Source organism: Phyllopteryx taeniolatus, chromosome 9, assembly GCF_024500385.1.
Source record: "Phyllopteryx taeniolatus isolate TA_2022b chromosome 9, UOR_Ptae_1.2, whole genome shotgun sequence".
In the NCBI taxonomy this organism is placed as follows: domain Eukaryota; kingdom Metazoa; phylum Chordata; class Actinopteri; order Syngnathiformes; family Syngnathidae; genus Phyllopteryx; species Phyllopteryx taeniolatus.
Window position 1 is genome coordinate 23,557,273 of NC_084510.1, and position 18,685 is coordinate 23,575,957.

The following is an 18,685-nucleotide window of genomic DNA, read 5'->3' on the forward strand; positions in this document are numbered from 1 at the left end:
CGTTCACAAACTGCGCGCGCCTATTGGGGAGGGACGACGCGATTCCGCTAACTGTTGTTTCGTAGCTTGAATGGCACACTGTGGAAAACCGCCCTTTGACCCCCACCCCCAGTACACGCACACACACAAACAGATGAAGCACATATTATTTATTCAACTCGTCAAGGTACGCCCCTGGTCCAGCATACCTGCATCCCTTTGCTTCTCTTCTTATGTTTCAAAATCGCGCAGCTGATGGCTTTGAACTTTTCCACATTTGCTGTCATTCCGCAAGACACCCGCCCCTGTTATCGCTTCTATGGAGGGCAACTACACGAGGGGGTGCAAATTCCCCATTCAAACGGCAATGATTGACATGTCATGCATTATACAACAGAAAACCATTTCACATAGCACTTTTCTGTTTATTTTGGGGCGTGCCTCTTACACACACTGCCTAAAGTAATGGTTTCATTCAGTACAACATAAATCAACAATAAATGTGACATCTAAACAAGGTATACATTCCAAGAACCACTGTTAACATAAACAGAAACGACAACAACATTTCACGTAACAATAAGGACGTTAATTCTTGGCCCCCCCGCCCCGCAAAAAAAAAGAAAAAAAAAATCCACATTGCATTGTGGGAATGGCGTGGCTTGACGTCACGTATGCTTGTTTTCAGCTAGGTTTGTTAGCGACCACGCAAATAGTTACACGGCGGGCCTGCTCTGCGCTGGCTGTGTGTGCTGTACATTATAGTCTGTTTTAATCAGTGTAGTGTTCTCAAGAATCAGCCTTGTATTTCTTTTCTATTCACTTTATTTAGCAATCGATCAGCACTGAGCGAGCATCTTTTCGACATTGAACTAGATTCTTCTTCGTTTCCTTTTCTTTGCCTCTTTTTAGTGTAATATTTTTATATAGTGCCCTCTAGTGTTCTGACTGAGATACCACAGTTGGATAGAATTGTACCTTTATAATAAGATGACAAATTTGTGTTCACCTTTTTTTTTTTTTATTAATGCCTTATATTTTTTAAACTGCCATTAATATAACATATATAATAAATTAAACTAAAATCTATTTATATTTGTGTGTGAAATTGCCTCACTAGAAAGTTTTGTAGACAAGAAAATTTTCCTGCTAAATGCACAATGTGAATTTAAGAAAAATACTGTTGGTTATCTAAAAGAGGAAACCAATTGGTCATTCATTATTACGTGAAATGTGTCATTTTCTCTTGTGTATTCATAATTTCCTTTTAATTAAGCAAAAATATATTTTATTGTTATACCTGATTCTGATGGAATTGTCAGGAGGATACTCCATCACTAATTGCAGCACTACTGGATGCAAATTCGTATTTGTGACAGGTCTCTATAATGTCACTTCAGAAATAAAGTGAGAAAAAGTAAGTCATAGGAAAGCATTTTCATAGAATAACTGAAAATGTACTGTCAATCGGTTTTGAAGGGACAACAAACTAAGCCCCCTTGACGATTGGCTTTCTGTTTGGCTATAGGTACTTTCAAATCTTTTGTGGATCCACATTTAAACATTCTACAAGACTACGACAGTACCGTGTTATGCGTGCATTTTCTTTTGGGTGGCGGCGGGTGTGGGTGGTGGTGGTGGTGGTGATGGGGGGAGGTTGTAAAGAACAGCTGCAGTCTTTTTGTGTAGATTAGCATGAAAGTTCAACCCAACAGGCCTAAATGAAAGTGCATAGCTGATGTTGTGTATGAATTGGGTGTCAGCTGTGGGCACTTAATATTTGTCACATGCTGAAAGAACATAAAGGACTCATTGACTGACCCATGACATTGTCTTTAATACAAAGTTGATTATAAAAAAATTGTAGATACAACTCATTTGGAAAACAAGACCACACATTCTGACATGATTCCCCTGTTGTCTAATTCCAATTTCACAATGTAAAATCATTTTGTATGTTTAACTCATGGTCAGGAAGAAGCACAGTTGGAATCATACACAATGCAGTACTACAAATTCATCTTTTTGGGAGAGGTGCAAATCACATTTATATGATTTTTTTTTTTTAAATAAACTTTTAAAACATTGTGATGTATAATTTTTTCTCTTACAGTATACACAATTATCAAATATCAATATTATAGCTATCTGATTCCCAAGTACTTTATGTTGATTTTCATCTTGCAATAGGATATAAGCCACAGTATTCTCCTGACTGGGTAATTAAACAACCAATGAATACACATACTTTATTACATATTAATTACGTACTGCCTTTTTAAGCATTACTAAATATCTGAAGATTCAGTTATGACTACGAGACAAATAGATTTATATTTTTGGTACTATATATTTTTTATTACTGTTATTGTGTTTTTATAAAACACAATTCTTGCTCCTTTAAAAAAACAAAAACAAAAACAAAAAAACACACACGGTAATTGGACATATTAGCTTTATAGAGTAGTGCCTTGATATACGAGTTGAATTCGTCCCGTGACCGCAATCACAACTTAAAACACTCGTATCTCAAATTATTTTTCCCCATTTAAATAAATAGAAATCCCATTAATCCATTCCACACCCAACATTTGTAATGCATTTTTTAATAGGGAAAATAGCACCCTATAATATTATGTTTTTTGTGTGTGCAAAAGATAAGGAAAATATGCCTGTGAATATTGTTGTTTTGTTTTTTTTTGTCTCCTGTCTGTTGTTCCACCATTTGTGTTCAAATATTCATCGCCTAAAACACAGCAACAATGATGTTTTTCGTTAGCCTGTCTATGGCGTTTTGCAGTGTTTGTTAGCATTAAGCTAAGCGGACTTTGACAGCAAACTTCAACTTGGGGTGGCATTAAACAGCTTGAAGTCTGTTTTTGAAGAATTGGTCGCTATCTGGCAAACTGCTGCTTGTTATGAAGTGAGTTGAGTTCATACAGACAAAGCAACAAAATTGTCCGAACAACCTCATTTATCTTGAAAAACCCCTGTCGGATCATTCATCTCAACAGGCACCACTGTATATGAAATAATATTGGAATGTTTTTGTATGCTTGATGTGCAAGATGACACATGATGTTTTTCTAAAACCTTTTCCCTTCTTCAGTTGCATAAATATCGTGATGATGTTTATCTTCCAGTATCTAAATTATTGCCTGATTATCGGCGTATTGCGATATTATTGGTATCACTAGCAAACGATTGAATCATTAGTTACTGTACAATTCCCACATTTACCTGAAATGTGCTAACAGAGTCTGGGTACTAAACTAAGTAAACATATAAATCATCATATCCAAATGTATGTTGCCTGTACGTAGAGCGCCAATGTCGCCTTCCATTACTTCTGTGATTTTGGTTTGTTGGTAGACATTAACGCGAGTGCTATTATCCAGTCGTCCCTTGATGTTTTTGATAGCAGGCGAGGCAAAGCCTTTTATCGCACAAAGAATAGCAACCATGTTCCTTTTTCTCCGGAGAGAGAGAGAACTTGAAGTGACAAACCTGTAGGAAAAAACTGAAATGACTCCATCTTGGTAACGCACGTGTGTTTGTATGCACTTTGTGGTCTGATTATGCCAGTGTACCTCACATCTGTAGCACTCTTCATGGAAGTTGCGGCCATCACTTTCAATGCGTGTTGGAAAACTGCCTTCACTGGACATAATTAGCTTGTGGCAGGCACTGCACTTCTTAGCAAACTTCCTTCGTAGATAGAAAGCAAAAGAAAAGGTTACATAAGGAGAGTCGAATGCCCAAAAACGGCGAATGTTCTGGAAAAAATGTGAGACTTCAGCAAATCTTGTGAAAGTGAAGTGTTGTTTCCTTTTTCTGTGGATTTGCTTGTGTGTGTGTGTGATGCCGCCACAGAAGGCTATCGGTGATGCCAGAGGAAATGTGTGCTAATGGAACTGGCAATGGACAGCAACAGCTGAAACTATCTGGCCGCTCAGTTCAATATGAGTCATGCAATCAAAAAATTCTTGAAGTATCGCAAAACTGCAGTCTTTGGCTTTCATTGTCATACCTGCCGTAGTCCAGATAGCAGTAGATCTCTCCTGTATCTGCCAGGATGAAATTTTGAAGTGGCTGTTTACATGTTATGCAGGTAAAACAAGCAGGATGATACACTCGCTGGAGTGCTCGAATGAGTTGCCCTCTTATGAGATAACCACATGACCAGCAACGTTCGAGACTCTCCTGCATGAAGGAAGAGAAAGGTTTGTCATATATACTTAGGTTTTTTTCACTTCAAAATACATCTCTAACAATCCCGCAGGCATCCCACCCATGAAATGGTTCTTAGGCAAAGTGCAGTAAAAGACATTTGTGTTCTCGCTGTATTGAAGCCTCAGGGCTGAGTTTTGCTAGGATATATTGAATACAATCACAAGTATTACAAACATCATTCAAACAGGCAAAGATGAATTTTTGAACTTTTGTGGTGAAGTTTCCAAAAGCGGAGAAATGTGACCTCTTATATGGAGTCAGAGAGTGTTTTCCTGGAACCTCCAAATTTGAACATCCCTAAATTTGGAAACCCACAGAATTTTCTTGAAAAATATAGCATGCAAAATTCAAAGTAAAAAAAAAAATCGTCCGAACGCAACTCGTATCTTGAAACATTTCTAAATCGGGTCACTCGTCTCCCACAGCACCACCAATGTATGTGACAATGTAAAAATTGTTACTGAAACATAGCTTACACATTTTTTTTAAGGTTTTAAATTTTGAGATAAAAAATGTGAACAAATCCGCAGTGGACTATTATCATGGAAAAAAATTGTGTATAACCTTGCAGGTTGTATGTATGTAAAGATTTGTCTTCACCTCATAGCACGCTTCACATTCAGCGGCTTCTTCCTTCTGGTAGAACTTTTTTCCAGCCAGAAGCTTACTACAATTGCTGCACCTGAAGCAGCTTTTATGGTAAATCGTTTTCAGAGCGGCTAACGCTGGCTCAGAAAAAGGGATTGGCTTTTGACAGAAACCACACAAGTCTGCAATGCACGCAAATTAACAAACGGTTAGACTACATGCATCATCAATACCTGAGAGATGTTAATATAGGTCAGGAAAATGTTACCTCTGCTGTCACTGGGATTATCTTTCTGGATCCCACTTGGCTTTTCATTTGTATTCATCCCACTAGATGCTGCTCTTTTTACCACCTTAAATGCAAAACACATAGTTCATGTAAAAATTAGACCGGCAAACTCTATTAAGATATACTCTATTACTGATTTAACTATATATGTCTTCTTCTGGTGTAGAACTGCCCTGCAGCATGTTGAGAGCTGGCTCTATTTTTTTAATAGGTGCTTTCTGACAACTTTGTTGCAGCCGCGTCACCACTGTATTGCTGGCACAAGCAATTCCTTATCAAATCTAGTTATACACGTCATGGAATGTTCTCCATTTGCAAAGGAAACGGTACTGTTTACTGTAATACTATTTGAAAGGCTTTAGGGTCAGTGCATACCTTATGACTAATGTACGTCCGTATACTGAAAGTGAAAAAGCGGAGCCATGGAATTTTAGTCACTTTACCTCTTTGTTGGGATGTAGCAACCGGGGCGAGGTCGAAGGGCGTGAGACAGGTTTCTGGGCAGGAGGTGGTGGTGTGGGCAGTGGATCCGGGGGATATGAATGTAGCGCAGAAGGAGAAGGTGGAGAAGGAAGAGGGGGAGAAGGTGAAGGAAGAGGAGGAGGTACAGCTATTGAACCTGTAAGATAAAAGAGAATAGTTTTAATCAATTAGTTAATCAATCAGGAGTTGGATTAGACACCTTTTAATAACAGCACACTTGTAGAATTTTTAATTTACAGCCAAGGACTGGGACTAATTCAGTGTGTATTAAAGAAATAGAATGAAATAATTGAAATACAGAAATAACACTTGTCAAAAAGGGCCAGAACCTGGAAGCAAAATGCTCAATGGAATGGGAGTGTTTCAAGGAAATGACATATAGTCTAAAAGGGACATGATGGCATGCATCTGAAGAGTAGATCTATTTGACGAAAACATTTTGTCACAAATACCTGCAACATCCCTGTTGTCATTTTCCCACAGCATTCCCATGTCGTGTCCCGACTGGACTGATGCACCGCTCTCAGAACACGGGGGCCTGTGGGAAAGCTCTCGAGGTGCAGAGCTTTGAAATCCTGAGCTCCTTTGGGAAGGCCCTATATGCACCCAACCGTTTTCGTCCCTACCATATTGCTTGGGCTTCGTTTGGTGAGGCGTTGCCAAGGTGATGAAGACAGAGGACACTTTCCTGTTTGAATCTTCCGAGGCCATGGCTATGGAAAAAATTCATGGTCAGCACAAAGTTCAAACCAAGAAACCAGAACTAAATGTAATGAAGGTGAGACGTCTTTATGGAAAAAAAGATGGAAACATTGAATCACATGTAATGAATTAAAATGTCAGGAGTTTTCCTGCTCACATGCTTCATGGGGGTGCACAGCAGCCTCTCGCAAAAGGAGACTATTGTAGTTTCTGGGCCCGATTATTTAATTCCAGACGAAAAACCGCCGTGTACATCACGTCACCGTTTTCACAGAGTTGCCGGGTAAGTTGAGCCCCTCTTATATTTTGAATTAGTTGTAGATTCCCAAACAATCCAACATCATCAAACCGATAACATTTCGTGTAACATTGCACGCTCTCGTGTAACATTGAAAAACCTGCACAGAGAGCTTTCAGTTACTCCGAAAAGAGCACTATAAGGATTATGAGACAACTACAGTATACTTTCGCAATGAAATCACTGCTCTGTTTTAGATTTGATTAATATACAGTATATCAGAAAGAAAGATCAATCATTGCTAACTGCTGTCGAGATCTAGTCGACCCCCAGTGACTATTGCAGAGCCGCCACGAGTAAGGATGTCATTTTACCATTAGTATTTCAATCACACATTAATTGATTTATATGGGGAAAAAAATAAATAAAAATGTGCTCAGTACCTGAGAGGTGAAGTAATGTCGTTTTCTGAACTGCTTCCCTCGTCTGTGTCTCAAAAGCACCGCTTTCCTTCCCGATTATTCTTGTCACAGATGGTGGACTTTATGCCAAAGAGGGTGATTATATCTACAGTAGGCCACTCCTTGTGTACCTCCACCCTGTATTATTTTCCACCCCCCCCCCCCCCGCCCTCCTCCTCCTCTCTGCCTAGGTGGCAACATCACTTCCGTAAAAGGTAAAAAGGTAGTCTTAGGGGAGATATGACGTACTTGTCCATCCACTGCTTATCTCGTTCAGTGTCACGGGAAAGCTGGAGCCGATCCCAGTTAACTGGGCGAGAGGCGGGGTACACCTTGGACTGATCACCTGTAGAATCGCACGTTGAATTTATGTAGCAGCAGCCTTTATTTAACGGCCTTTAACAAGTAAGTTCAATATCTGAGCCATAATATTTGGTTATACTTTACAAAGAAAATCAAGCCATGCTTGTGCAATAAACATGTCCAACTTTTTATGATCGCTAGTGTCATAAAATATAAGATAACGTTTTCACCGTAGAGACACATGGTCGCATCCTAACGTTATCTTTTTGGACGCTCCTCAGGGCTTTTCCAGTAACTTTGTATTATTTCCCTGCATTACTCACTGTATACTGCCTTTCCTTTCATCATACTTTCAATTTGACATGGTGTCAGCATGTGTCCATTTGCGTTTCATGCACATCCAGAGAAGAACATGTCGTTTGTTTCATTTGGAACATTCCATTTTTTTTAATTTAGACAATGTTCATGTTTCATAGTTCAAAGGGTAACGGGGTTGATAAAGGGGAATACCCCAAAAGTTTGCATAACAAAGCTTTAATCAAGATGTTATCAATTTATATGTTAAAATTATTTTTTTTTAAAAACAATGAATGTGAACGGTTGTCTATATGTGCACTTCGATTGGCGGCGACCATTTTTTGAACACAATCTCAACTGGGCTCACCCGTGACCTTAATAAGGATATAAATGGATGGATGGATGTTTTGAATACCAATGAACTGACCCACAAATACCAGCAGTACCAAAAGGAAGCTTACTTTTTCTCACAAAAACTAATCACATTAGAAATCAGAAAACCTTAATAATGTTTTAACAAAGCCTTTTAATTTAGATTCAACATGATGAGTTGTTTTGCAGGTAGACGTTCATTATCAGCTGCTTTTTGATCGTGCGTTACTCGTACGTTCCCTTTGTCTGTAACTGGAGTTTGGCCCATATTTGGGCATGTTGGTGTCCTCTTCTTCCTATAAAAGAGAGATGTGCCCATATCAGGGATATGCATTTGGCTACATTTCCTTGAACGCAGTGGGGGAAAATGAACAATCAATCTGATTTAGGGATGAATACAATAGATTGCCACGATCGTAGCATACACATTGGAGCTTCTTCGCGCAGACCTTTAAAACGAGCTGCAGCAGGTCTTTGGTGAACAGGAGACAGACGGCTTCTCCAAGGAACGTGACGAGGACGTGGAGCACGTCAGACCAATAACCCACCGTCAGCATCAGCACCAGCAGGGCCCCCAGGCGCAGCGCGACGGTGTGCAACAGGGGCTCTGCGCCCATCTGACGTCGCTGATCCTCTGTGCGAATCAAAAGAAACATGAATTTAGATTTTCAAAAACAGTGGGTCTCAAACTGGGGTACGGGGACTTCTGGGGGTCTGCCAGCCGCAACATATTTTGCAATAAACTTTTCTAGCTCTGTAATGCTTTTGTCATCTAGACATACTGTATATATGTACAGTAAATATCTGCAGTTTGGAAGCACACACCACAGGTTAAGAGTTTCCAAAGTGTCAATAAATCGCTGCTTTTGTATCATACAAATGGGCCCCATGTCTTTGCAATGCAATGTTCAGCGCAATTAACTCCTTGACTGCCTTCCACCAAGCTCATTTCTTGTCATATGGAACACAATGTGAAAATGATCCTGCACATGTTGTCCGTTTCTTCACTGGAATTAAATTCACGAGTCGCTTTGTAGAAACATTGTCGTCCGGAAAAGTCTCTAAATATGGGTTATTTATTGACCAAATCGTTCCTCTCCTCGCAGCCATGTTGCTACTGGATGCCGTTAGCGACAATGGCTAAATATTTCATTGATAGATATTAGATATTACATAGCCACTCTCAGCACACTCCAGTTGCACTGCCTCGAAGTATAAAGATTCTCCATTCTGTGTCAGCTGACAGGTTTCAAAAAAGATAAATATTGAATTCAATTTTAATTGAATTTGCTTGAGTAACTGGTGGTTTAGTGGTACACACGCATGACTTTGGTTCAGGCAGGGTGGGTTCAGTTTCCACTCAGTGACAGTGTAAATGTTAGAGTGAAGTGTTGTCTGTCTCTTTATGTGCCCTGCAGCTGACTGGCAACCAGTCAAGGAAGCAGTCCGTCTTTTGTCCGAAGTCAGCTGACAGGCTCCAGCTCACCTTTGACCCTGAGCAGGCTAAGCAGTATAAAAAAATAGATGCTTTCTATTAAACAGGTCATAAATAATTAGGTTAAAATGTTCAAAAATGCTAATAATTCCTATGGCCTTTAGAAGTGCATATGGTCGTTTTGTTGAATTTGTCAGGTTGTCCATACAAAAATCTCTACCCTTTATGTGGTCCGTGGAGCCGAAAACGTTTCAGAACGTTGTTCTAAAAGAGCAGAACCCCTCTTACTAATCCTCACCTTGATTATAGACCACCAGCATTGTGTAACAGAGTGTGAGGGGAGTCCAAAACTTGAGCGCCTCCTTCTGGGACAGGAAGTGTTCATAAACTGTGACGAAGGAGGACACCACTGCCACCGCAAAGACCAAGACAACAATTCTCTGCAGAAAGGCCAGCAGGGTGTGTCCTGAGGACAGGAGGGTGATGCACCTCCCACAGTAGCGCTCTGTACTGTGCAGTGGGTAGAGTCGGGCCACGTGACTCCACAGCGAGTTACAACAGCCTGCCAGCGCCCAACTGAAGGCCGCGGCCAGGAACAAGCTTAGGGAGCTGTGCGGCGCTCCCTGATGCAGAAAGTACAGAGAGCAGGTGATGCTGCAACCCAGGGAAAAATGGCTCTGGATGAGGATCAGTCCTAGGCCTTTGCTGCCAGCATCCTTTTAAAAGAAAAAGGACATTATAAAAGGTGCAACTGCATATGGGCTGTGCTGTCTAGACTCACCAGTCGTGCTGACACCCAGGCAGAGATGGCTCGCAGGGAAAATTCCAGAACTATGAGAGAAGAAACCCGCGGGCCAATCAAAGACAGGAGGCCGGTCAAGGCCCAGAAGTGGACGAACAATCTCCAATTCGATGTGAGCGGGCTTCTTGATGACTCTGTCTTCTCCTTGCTCTCTGTTTCAGAATCACTGCTCAGACAGACGTGGAAGAATATAACTTTGCTGCTTCTGACACTGTACAGCAGGGGTGTCCAGACTTTTTCCTCCAAGGGCCGCAAATAAGGATGCAAGGGCCGCTTTGATATTCTTACTCTTTTCATTTATTTAACACACTAAAACCAATCCATTAATGTAGGTATGCAATGCACATATATATATATATATATATATATATTGTTTCCTAAATGTGTCTCAAAAGTACACACTTGCTGTTCTATTTCATTTCAGGTATCATTCAGGCAGATGTGAAGGCATCAGCATTTGACAGCTTAGGCCTTGTGGTTTTTGTAAGCATATGCCCATGCAGTAGCTCACCAATTGACATTGGAGCAGCATTGGAAATTTGCCACCTGGCAAGAGGTTTTTCTGTCCCCGACTGCAAATCAGCACCAGTTTAAGAAGCTTTATTTGACGTCAATCTGCTCCAACGTTTCGTACAATTTACACCATGAAGCTTCGAAAACTGGTGCTGACCTGCAATCAGGGAGAGAAAAAGCTTGTGATGTTGTTGCAAAGTCAGTTGGCGAGCCATGGGCGAGGGGACGCTTACTGCAACTGCAAAGCCTAAGCTGCCAAATACTGAAGGGCTCACGTCTGTTTGAATGATACCTGAAACGAAAGAAGTCAGTGTAAAGTGAATGAATGTATGTATCCAACTAGAATAGATCCGCCCATGTAGTGAGCAACAGCAGAATCACATATCCACATTCAAAACAAAATGAGAGCAATCTGGACTAAACTGACTTTGACACACAGCAAAAAAGTGGGGCAAACCAATCACGATTCTGGGATGCGTCTTACCGAATGATGTGCGATTGGTGGAAAACAAGGAAGTGAGAGATGAGCATGAAAACCTTTTTCTTCTTCTCTTCTCCTGCCTTGCCACCCAGTGTAGAAAGTAAGTAGTACAGCGCAGGCAATGACAGGCGCCGTGTCAGTTCTTGGTTTGAGATATTTCCAAAATATAGAGAGTGGGCAGCAAAGGGCCCCTTGGGCAATAGTTTGGACACTCCTGATGTACAGTAGTGGACATTTTGTATTGTAAAAACCTCACCAGCACATTTGAGTGAAATAGTACACTCTCATAAGGCTGCACAGCACTGATATTCCACATGCAGCTATAACACCTTTAAAGAACACACACACACACACCAACAAGTATTGAAATACATTTTGAATAAATAAACTGAGTGTCACAGTTTACCCACAAGTTTACCCTTGTATCAACTCACCTTGAAAAAAGCAGTCAATTGGATTGGAATCAATAGGAAGGATCTCCGGGATCCAAGAGAAGGGGAAAAACATTTTTGTGTTTTCCTTGTGTATTATCACTGCAACAACAACATTAGTCTGACAACCCCACGCCTGTTTATGGTGGGTTCCTGTAAGCCAAGCCTCTGGCTAACGATTAAGTCGATCTCCCTGGTGGCTGCTGATCTTTGTGAACGCCACTGACACCGAGTTCCAAAGGTCAAAAGTGATTTAACTGTGATTGTCAATGCAATCACCGCTTGATGAAAGAGGCTGAAAATCCCCTCAAATAGAAACTTTGAATACCAATAGCAGTCAAACAGACTCAAACTGTGTCATGTAAAATAATCTGGAATCTGGAATTGTGTGTGGATCAAATAGTTCAACAATGAAACATGATTTGAGCGATAAATGTAATGGATCTATTTCGCGTCCACAAGATATCAGTTGAAAAGATCATCAAAGTACATGGCAACTTGGTGTAGCACACATAAAATGTCAGGTAATACAGAATGTTTTTATTCACAGTACAGACCTTTATATTTATGTGCTTTCGGAATCAAATGTATTTGAGGCCAAATCTATTTAAAATCTGGACACATTTTGAGTTAAAGTGAATCTCTTACACTTTGACAATACATTCTATATCCAAAATAATTCCATACTCTATCATGTACAATATAGTTGATTATAATTATATTAGATTTGAGGTTAGATTGGATTATAATTATGCAGAGATTGTCAAGATCCTTTCGAAAACCATTGTTTCCTAAAAAATTATGCATGTGAATTATCAAAATTAATTCAAATGTATATATTTGCATCAATATCTATTCACGCAACTTCTTTAAAGTCAAAATAATTGTCTTGTAAATGTGACACACCACACAAAAGAGTTTTTGTTCACAACCCTCCCAATTTTTTAAGTTTTATACAAATCACCAAGTATATAAAATGAGGCTTAAAAATTGTGAAAAACCAAGCCGTTGTCACCTCTCTCAAACGCTGTGGGCGTGACTGCTGAATGTGCTGAAACCATGCCCTGCTCAACTGTCAATCAAATACCATTTTTCTACGACCTGGAAAAATGGATGCTACTTCATCGAGCTGCTAGGCATCTTTCTTAAGCTTACATGTAACTACAAGTTTGAGTCTCTTCAAGCCTCCAGTGGCTGGAATATATCTCACCAGGTCATCACAGGGCTTTCCCACACCACAACAACAAGGCGCTCTAAAGCTGCCACACCAGCGTAAAAGCCCCTGTCCACACGCTGGACTTAGTTGGACTTTTTTTTTTTCCCACGCCTCGCTCGTTCCTCATTCTGTGTGACATGCGCACACTCACAGACGACGAGGCACTCTGAAAGAGCCGCGCCAGTGGAGTATCGGAAGGGATATCAGGAAAGGGAAATCAGGAAATCTGAAATGTTGACAAAAGCAGTTTAACAGTACATCTCCACAAGTGAATCCTAGTTCTCAGTCTTTGCACATTTTCAAAAATGATCTTCAAGCGTGTAATTATTCAGAAACAAATCTCTGAACTCACTCTACAAGGTCTTTAAGTCATTTGATACTTTGTGTCATTTCTAGCTGAAAGATACCCATTCAACAAATTTTAAAAACACGTAAAGACAAAATTTGGCCAGGATATGAAGAACTTGGGGATTGCTGTAACTGTGTTACTATTCACTTATTAACATTCAGAGTGGCCACAAAACACTTCAAGCGTTTGACAGTTCATTGTTGGTCAAGCAGTTCTTTGTTAATCCTTCCTTCCTTGGACAGTTGTTCTGAGTTACAAGTTCAGTGTCTAGACAATGTTGCAATGCTTGGCGCGTGTACTTGGGTGGATTCAGCCCTGCCCGTGGGTCTGCCTGTTTTTCACAGCGTGTTGCCTCATCAGATCCCAGAAGAGCATGCTGAGGACTGTGTGTGGAGCCAAGCGCAGAAACACTGGGCCCATGCCTTTGTACAGACCGAGCAGGCCTTCAGCTCGACAGACCTTCAGCATACAGTCCGAAAAACCGTTGTAGAGACGTCCCTAAGAGGAACATTAGGAGGGGGGGGGGGGGGAACAATCACAGCTTTTGGTAGGTTTAATGATGGTGACAATTTGAGCCTGGGGTGAATTTTCAATGGGAAAATAGTTCTGTAGAAATCCGAGGTACACCAGCATTGAAGAATGAATTTGGCTCTTATTCAAATTCAGAGGTTCCACTGTCGATGTTAAACCTTGAACTCACCCTGTGAAACTCATCCACCGGCTGGTTGTAGAGCCGCGTACTGATGACATCAAAGGGTGTCATGGTGATCGCCACAGCAACTCCGCTGATGCTGGCCGCTATCAAAGCCACAACCCAGTTGGCTCCGGGACTAAAACACTGCGAGGACAAAACGGGAAAGGTTTTGCGGCAGCTGCTCAATCACGTGCGTCCGAAAATGGCAGGTGTTTATAGCGGCAACTAGTGTACCTGGGAATGTAACACCCACTCCTTGGCCGAGGTGAAGATTGCCAGTTGAGTAGCTGAACCAACCATGACGCGAGGCACGGCCCCATTCACACCCCTCCAGAGTCCAATGAATCCCTCTTTTCTATAGATGGTAACAAAGGCATCAGACACTCCCTGGAAATGTAAAGAAAAAGTCACACAATGGGTGATAGAAAAGAACATACCAGAATATTATAGAGCGATTGCCGTTCACACATTCACACCATTCACACATCTCAAATCATTGTTCCCCAATGAAATTCATATAAATGCCATTAATCCACTCTTTTTTTAAATAAGGAAACTATAGCACTCTATAAAAACATGTACTGTAGTGATATCATAATTGAATAGAATGTAAAGAATTAAACAGTTTGTGCATCATGCTTAATGCATTACAGCTCCTTCTAGTGTGTGTGACTTGGCCACCTGGGGCAGTATAATACAGTCATTCAGCTACAAAGAAAGAAGACTTTAAGACAGTACCGTAAGTGATTCAGTAAGCTGTAGTAATATTAGCCATTTTTCACAGAGGACAAAGAATATACTCTCTGTCCACATGTGTTGCAGCACCGTTTGTGGTGAAATATTCATTGCTTAAAGTGTTGTGACACCGCCAAGTAGATGCTATTAATTAGCCTGTTTATGGCATTTCCCATGATGTGTTAGCAGTAAGCTAGCAGACGTTAAGGCAAAGTTACAGTATGTGATTGATGTAACTCATTCACTGCCATTGACGGCTGTTGAATTCAAATATCCATGTTGACATTAAATATACAACTTGTAATTCTCTTTCTTTTTGTTTAGTTTTACAGTAAAGTCCAACTGTCAATGGTTATAAACAGCTTGAAGCATATTTTCTGTAGAATTGTTCTCTATCTGCCAAACTGCTTTTTGTTATGAAAAGTGAGTTGAGTTCACTGTCACCATACATTGTTCGTATCTCAAGAATGTTTGCTCGCAAGTTATAGCAAAAAAAGTCATTCGTATCTGAAGGCGCTACTGTATATAATCACCGTAATCATGTATTGTAGTGTTGTCACTTGGCAGGATTTTCTTGTACACATTCAGACACATTGAAATTGGAAATGTGTTGAGTGTATCGGTCATACCACATGGTTATGCTGATGGCCCACGGCTATTGCTTCTACTGTTTGAGCCTGCAGATGTGTCTTCACCTACGGATACGAATATCAGCCTTTATTCACGTTTATACATAGATTCAGATTAGGATTGCATCACCATATTGCAAATTAATGTGAATATCAAACCTACCTATCTAGCTTGCAAGTTCTAGATAGGTTAGGGAGGGAGATAGCTGTGGTCAAATGTTTTGGTAGTTGTTTCTGGTTGTACTGAGCACATAAAATTAATGACTTCTTAGAATTAACTGCCTCTAATTACTTCTCTACATTCCCAAAATAGTGTATGTCTGATCAAATTGCTGAATTTCTAAAGCATGGTCAAAATGACCATATTAACAAACGTTATATACTTCATTCGTATTTTACACAAATCTTTAAAAGTTAGAGGATGCTTATTTGTTTTTGTGTGTATAAGGGAACATTTAGTTATTTTATTAAGATAGCAAAGTTATTTAGAAACACAAAATTTGATTCGTGTTGCCTTGAAGTTGCTGGACAAAAATAGATGTAGGACATTCAAAGGCATTGTGGGTGAACTCGTCTTTGGTGTTCCTTAAAAAAAATTTTTAAAAAAAACAGCTGCACGGTGGGATTGCAAAATTTTAACAATGCTTCTTTAGTTTTTAACCTTTTTCAAAATTATTAGCGATCTTTAATTATGATGGGACTTCAAATTCTGCTGAAAATGTATTTAGTTATTCTGGACAAATTTCCCATTATTACAATTTAGCAGTGTTATTTGTATTTAAGTTCTGAGCAATCAACTATTCCATTATTATGCCCATCGGTTATCACTTCGGTTTGAAATGGTAAACACTTATCCGGTTGTGATGACTATATTAAATGTTGATAGCTGTTCTTGTCAATTACAGTAAAAACTTTGAGATTATTCATTTGTTGGATAATATTCAACCAGAAGAGTTTTAATGACTTTATCACGGAAGACCTTGTGTTGAGGTAAAAATAAAACGTTTTGTCAGTGCAGTACAGTTGCAGTACAGGTGTGGAGGACCCTTGACTGGGTTTGCCTTGGGCCCCCAAATGTCTGAATACCCCCCTGTTCTAAAGACTATGCGGTTATTTGTCCAATACACTTTTTCTTTTATATATTTTGCTTGGCCTGACCTTTGGGTGTTAATTAACTTGTTGCTGTTGTTGTGTCTGTATGTAATCTCATCACGTTGGGATTCGGTTACCTATTGGGGTTACATTTCAACACACAGCAGCACAGTGCCAGAGTGGCCAACATCTTGTACAGTATCTGTTCAGGGGGGACCGCAAATAAGTTTCTAAGCTTACCAGATAAGCAGGAGAGGCAATGAATGCTCCAAGCGCCCCGGCCCCCGCCCCTGATAGGACACTTCCTCCGTGGTAAGACGTGATGCCCAGAGCTTCACAGTAAGAATAGGAGCCCAGCCTCACGCCGTTCATAACCCCCTGGTAGATCAAACCGACAGAGAGCCCCTTCTGAAGACCCCGGAGCCCGTCTGTACGGCCCACCACCCAAAGGGCCTGCAAGACCCCACGGTAGTGCCTCTGGTAGGTGCCCCGCGCTCGCAGCTCTCCCTGAAGCTGCAGACGGGTCTTTACCACTTCTAAAGGGTTGGTGAAGACACAGGCCGCGCAGCAGGCCAAGGCACCCAGAGCGAAGTCCAGAAGTGGGGGCGGAGAGGGGGCAAAAATGGCACGGGGTACAGGTGACACCGTGGACGCCATCATGTGCGAAAGGCTACCAAACTTTTGTTAAGAAATCTGCAGCTCACTTGTCGTGTCTCATAGGAGACTGTGACACTTTGCCCTTTGAGATAACAACAGCCGTCTTCGTCAGGAAGCAGCTTGAGCGCAACATGGAAGCCAGAATGGAATGTTATCAACCTTTTTTGCATGTCTGACATGTCACATGACACTCTGCGGTGTTAATGTCTTCCTTCTCTTCTATCAAGGAAGGCATCATCTGCAACAAAAGAATGCATTGATTTTAATGTCAAACTCACGGGCCACATAGTAGTTATGGTTAGGGCCGTTATGACTGTGAAACCATAGAAATGCATAATCGTCTCATCATATAATTACATTCATTCATCTTCCGTTTAGCTTATCCTCACTAGGGTCGCGGGCGTGCTGGAGCCTATCCCATCTTTCTTCGGGCAAGAGCCGGGGTACACCTTGAACTGGTTGCCAGCCAATCGCAGGGCACATATAAACAAACAACCATTCGCGCACACATTCACACCTACGGGCAATTTAGAGGCCTTAATCAACCTACCATGAATGTTTTTGGGATGTGGGAGGAAACCGGAGTGCCCGGAGAAAACCCACACTGGCTCGAGGAGAACATGCAAACTCCATACAGGCGGGGCTGGGATTTGAACCCCGGTCCTCAGAACTTTGAGGCAGATGTGCTAACCAGTCGGCTACCGTGCCGCCATATTATTACATACACATAATAAATTGACGGATCCATAACTACTTTTAAAATCAAAAGTCAATGAACATTTTAAAAAAAAGTTTGTTCAACTATTGTTCAATTGGGTCACAAAAAATGCTTGCACTATATCAATACTATTAAAAATGAAGACAATTTGCTATTTTGGGACATTTTTTTTCCCCCCAAGACACATGGAGTAGAGACACATGATTTGTTTTGGTACGATACATAAAACAATGGCCGGATCTGGGCCCCTGAGTTTAAATAAAGTTTTCGGAGTCTGAATATGACACCTGTGGATTAAATGATTCAACCCTGCATATTACACGGAAAGATGTTGTCATGGCTAAAGTAGAAATCCAAGCTTTAGTTGCATGCATGTTCAACACCTTGTAAACACTTTTTCACAAATCAGTTCATTTCAGCATTAAATGACACCAGTAAATAGACAATAGTGCTGATGTGGTCAAAGTCATCCAAATTAGCAAAACAAAGGGCTTTTAAATGATTCAACGCTTCAGTGTGTAATATTATAGAGAAAGATATCATTCTTGAAGTGGAAACTTTAACCTTATGCCTTGCATTGCATGCATGTTGATCCCCTTGGAAATAATTTTTCATGAGTCCGTGCATTAAAGCATGAAGTTACACTAACAGTAAACAGACAACAGTGATAATGTGGTCAAAGTGAATTGAAACTAGCAAACAAACGGATGAATTAATGACACTCACATGATGAAGTGCCCCTGTCCGCCAAAAAAAAAACCAAAAAAAAACAATGCTAACTTCTGTCTGATTCGGGTGAGTGTTTAGGGATCACGCTCCATTCTTCCCGTCTCTCAATGTAAACGTGTCCGGAGCACACTCATTGTCAATGACTCCGCCCACCGCCCAAGCCGCAGCCAATGGGCACGGGGCCCAGTCAAGGGCCCATTCTGCCACCTCACCAGTCTGCGAATCGCCACCAAGTAGCGCCTCGCACGGCCTCCCTACT

The 18,685-nt window shown here is 40.9% G+C and overlaps 3 protein-coding genes across 4 annotated transcripts; all 3 read right to left on the minus strand.

Moving 5' to 3' along the window:
- Window positions 1–1,791: 1,791 nt before the first annotated feature.
- Window positions 1,792–7,090, minus strand: fblim1 (filamin binding LIM protein 1). Its single transcript, XM_061786349.1, has 8 exons — window positions 6,956–7,090; window positions 6,025–6,285; window positions 5,533–5,708; window positions 5,069–5,153; window positions 4,813–4,982; window positions 4,010–4,182; window positions 3,570–3,687; window positions 1,792–3,486 (listed from the first exon to the last, which is right to left on the minus strand). The coding sequence occupies exons 2-8, from the start codon at window positions 6,281–6,283 to the stop codon at window positions 3,370–3,372; spliced, it is 1,098 nt and encodes a 365-aa protein (XP_061642333.1). The 5' UTR covers window positions 6,284–6,285; window positions 6,956–7,090; the 3' UTR covers window positions 1,792–3,369.
- Window positions 7,091–8,079: 989 nt separating this feature from the next.
- Window positions 8,080–11,802, minus strand: LOC133484035 (transmembrane protein 82-like). Its single transcript, XM_061786091.1, has 6 exons — window positions 11,611–11,802; window positions 11,433–11,505; window positions 10,162–10,348; window positions 9,679–10,096; window positions 8,395–8,579; window positions 8,080–8,241 (listed from the first exon to the last, which is right to left on the minus strand). The coding sequence occupies exons 1-6, from the start codon at window positions 11,681–11,683 to the stop codon at window positions 8,149–8,151; spliced, it is 1,029 nt and encodes a 342-aa protein (XP_061642075.1). The 5' UTR covers window positions 11,684–11,802; the 3' UTR covers window positions 8,080–8,148.
- Window positions 11,803–12,111: 309 nt separating this feature from the next.
- Window positions 12,112–18,551, minus strand: slc25a34 (solute carrier family 25 member 34). 2 transcript variants are annotated; one of them, XM_061786093.1, is made up of 6 exons: window positions 18,424–18,551; window positions 16,563–17,217; window positions 15,231–15,296; window positions 14,101–14,253; window positions 13,873–14,010; window positions 12,112–13,670 (listed from the first exon to the last, which is right to left on the minus strand). In XM_061786093.1, the coding sequence occupies exons 2-6, from the start codon at window positions 16,980–16,982 to the stop codon at window positions 13,482–13,484; spliced, it is 966 nt and encodes a 321-aa protein (XP_061642077.1). In that variant the 5' UTR covers window positions 16,983–17,217; window positions 18,424–18,551; the 3' UTR covers window positions 12,112–13,481. The 2 variants fall into 2 exon arrangements, with proteins under 2 accessions (XP_061642077.1, XP_061642076.1); XM_061786092.1 differs by lacking the exon at window positions 18,424–18,551 and adding an exon at window positions 17,337–18,388.
- Window positions 18,552–18,685: the final 134 nt, after the last annotated feature.

Coding starts and splice junctions, on each gene's coding strand:
- fblim1 (XM_061786349.1), bottom strand. CDS start 6,283: ATGGCCTCGGAAGATTCAAACAGGAAAGTGTCCTCTGTCTTCATCACC. Junction 5,154..5,532: donor TGCTACATCCCAACAAAGAG/GTAAAGTGACTA, acceptor TTTGCATTTAAG/GTGGTAAAAAGAGCAGCATC. Junction 4,183..4,812: donor AATGTGAAGCGTGCTATGAG/GTGAAGACAAAT, acceptor TCCTTCATGCAG/GAGAGTCTCGAACGTTGCTG.
- LOC133484035 (XM_061786091.1), bottom strand. CDS start 11,683: ATGTTTTTCCCCTTCTCTTGGATCCCGGAGATCCTTCCTATTGATTCC. Junction 8,580..9,678: donor GCTGGTGGTCTATAATCAAG/GTGAGGATTAGT, acceptor TGATTCGCACAG/AGGATCAGCGACGTCAGATG. Junction 8,242..8,394: donor TGCTGCAGCTCGTTTTAAAG/GTCTGCGCGAAG, acceptor TCTCTTTTATAG/GAAGAAGAGGACACCAACAT.
- slc25a34 (XM_061786093.1), bottom strand. CDS start 16,982: ATGATGGCGTCCACGGTGTCACCTGTACCCCGTGCCATTTTTGCCCCC. Junction 15,297..16,562: donor TTGCCTCTCCTGCTTATCTG/GTAAGCTTAGAA, acceptor TCGTATCCGTAG/GTGAAGACACATCTGCAGGC. Junction 13,671..13,872: donor CGGTGGATGAGTTTCACAGG/GTGAGTTCAAGG, acceptor TGTTCCTCTTAG/GGACGTCTCTACAACGGTTT.